Raw genomic sequence first — 1,968 nt, 5'->3', positions numbered from 1 at the left:
GTGTGTGTGTGTGTGTGTGTGTGTGTGTGTGTGTGTGTGTTAAATTCTTGCCTGTCATTTTCTTGGATGACTTTAATCAACAAAAACAGAAACTGAGTTCATTGTTTTTTTGGGTTTTTTTTTTGGAGTAAAAATATTTCATCCGTCAGAGTGAAATACATTTACGTTTTTGTGAGACTCTGAAGAAGAAAAATGTTGTTTAAATATGAACTCAACAGAAATATAAACATACTCTTGTTTTTGGTTTTCAAACACTCGATGGTTTTATTTCTCTCAAACTGCAGCGACAAACAAGAGTGTTCCTGACATCACTGAGTGTGTTTGTGTGTGTGTGTGTAGGGGTGATGGGTGTGGTGGAGATGGACGAGTTGGGGGACAGACAGATGGACTTTGCTGTGTGGGACACCGTCAACATCAAGACCGGAGAGTTCCAGGTAAACACATGATGTCATCGTCATGATGTCACACACCTGTCATCTGTCACGCGTCTCTGTGTCGTCCTGCTGTCGTCATACTTCATATAATTTAATGGTGTGTGTGTGTGTGTGTGTTTGTGTGTGCACGCACGCAGGTGGTGTGTGTGTATAACAGCAGTATGAAACAGCTGATCATGCAGAGTGGGCGGAGCTTCCATTGGCCAGGTGGCTCTCCGCCAAGAGATGTCCCCGAGTGCGGCTTCAAGAATGACAAACCGGCCTGCCTCACACGTAAGAACACACCACACAACACACACACACACACACACACACACACACACACACACACACACACACACACAAGAACAAACGCATGTATGAACACACACACTAAGACACACACACACACCATTATATCTATGTATCATAGTGACGACTGTTGAATGTGTCCCCTCACATTCACTTTAACCCAGAGACCAGGTCTGAACCGTCCAACCGTCTCTGGAGGACGTACACACACACACACACACACACACACTTTCTGTTCTAACATCCCTCCCTCCTCTCCAGGTACAGTTACGATGCATCAGATGGTTGCCATAGTGATCTGCTTCGTCTTTGTCATCATTGTTACCGTGACCGTCTTCATCTACAGGTGAGACACTTAGGCACACACAGATGTGTACATCTAGCTTGATTAGGACCGGATATTAAAATGTCCCCACCTCATCAAAATGTCTCCATGTCATCATAATTTTCTCATTTCATCAAAATGTCCTGACTTCATCAAAACGTCTCCACCTCATGATAATGTCCCCACATCACCAAAATGTCCTCACTTGTCCTCATTTCATTGAAATGTTCCCACCTTGTCAAAATGTCCTCACTTTATTAAAATGTCCTCACCTCATGATAATGTCCTCACTGTCCCGGTGTTAAAGTCTGGTCCCCCAAAGATAAATGTACCAGAATACACAAACTGTGCTGGCATGAGCTCACTGCATTTCTCTCTCTCTCTCTCTCTCTCTCTCTCTCTCTCTGTCATTTATTCCTTCATCACTCTTTTCCTCCATCTGTCTCTGTCCCCCTGTCCATCTCTCTGTGTGTCTCTGTGTCATAATAGAGAGATCACAGCGAGGCAGAGGATGAAGTGAAGGGATGAAGGGATGTATAGATAAAGAGGAATAAACTTGTTTTCATCTCTCGGTTTATCGTCTCGTCTGTCAGCGTTTCCAGAGAGAATCGTCCTCTCTGATTGGCTGCGTGTGTTTGTTTGTGTGTTTGTTTGTTTGTTTGTGTCATCATTATAATAATAAACTTCAGCTGCACAAGTCAGACAGCATCAAGTACATGTTTATTCGTTAACCCACCAAACTGTGGACGGACATGCTCTGAGAGACAGAGCAGAGACATGAGACGCAGGAATCACATCCAGTTTCTGCATCCAGACACAGCTGTCTCTCTGTCTCTCTCTCTCTGTCTCTGTCTGTCCAACACTTTTAAAAGAGACGTTGTTCTCCGTTGTGTTTGTTCCTGTATGTCAGTCACAGAT

The 1,968-nt window shown here is 44.0% G+C and overlaps 1 protein-coding gene across 1 annotated transcript; it reads left to right on the top strand.

Moving 5' to 3' along the window:
• The first annotated feature begins 343 nt into the window (after positions 1 to 343).
• LOC121964392 (atrial natriuretic peptide receptor 1-like) lies at positions 344 to 1,620 on the top strand. Its single transcript, XM_042514600.1, has 4 exons — positions 344 to 434; positions 572 to 707; positions 987 to 1,071; positions 1,540 to 1,620. The coding sequence occupies exons 1-4, from the start codon at positions 345 to 347 to the stop codon at positions 1,568 to 1,570; spliced, it is 342 nt and encodes a 113-aa protein (XP_042370534.1). The 5' UTR covers position 344; the 3' UTR covers positions 1,571 to 1,620.
• Positions 1,621 to 1,968: the final 348 nt, after the last annotated feature.

This window comes from Plectropomus leopardus, unplaced genomic scaffold, assembly GCF_008729295.1.
Source record: "Plectropomus leopardus isolate mb unplaced genomic scaffold, YSFRI_Pleo_2.0 unplaced_scaffold1548, whole genome shotgun sequence".
NCBI lineage: Eukaryota > Metazoa > Chordata > Actinopteri > Perciformes > Serranidae > Plectropomus > Plectropomus leopardus.
The sequence above is the reverse complement of the archived record's forward strand: the minus strand, read 5'-3'. Positions and strand labels throughout refer to the sequence as shown.

Bases quoted from the DNA above. Each gene is read 5' to 3' on its own strand.
- LOC121964392 (XM_042514600.1), top strand. From the start codon at position 345: ATGGGTGTGGTGGAGATGGACGAGTTGGGGGACAGACAGATGGACTTT. The intron at 708-986 runs GTAAGAACACAC...CCTCCTCTCCAG, and splicing joins CAAACCGGCCTGCCTCACAC to GTACAGTTACGATGCATCAG. The intron at 1,072-1,539 runs GTGAGACACTTA...GTGTCATAATAG, and splicing joins GTGACCGTCTTCATCTACAG to AGAGATCACAGCGAGGCAGA.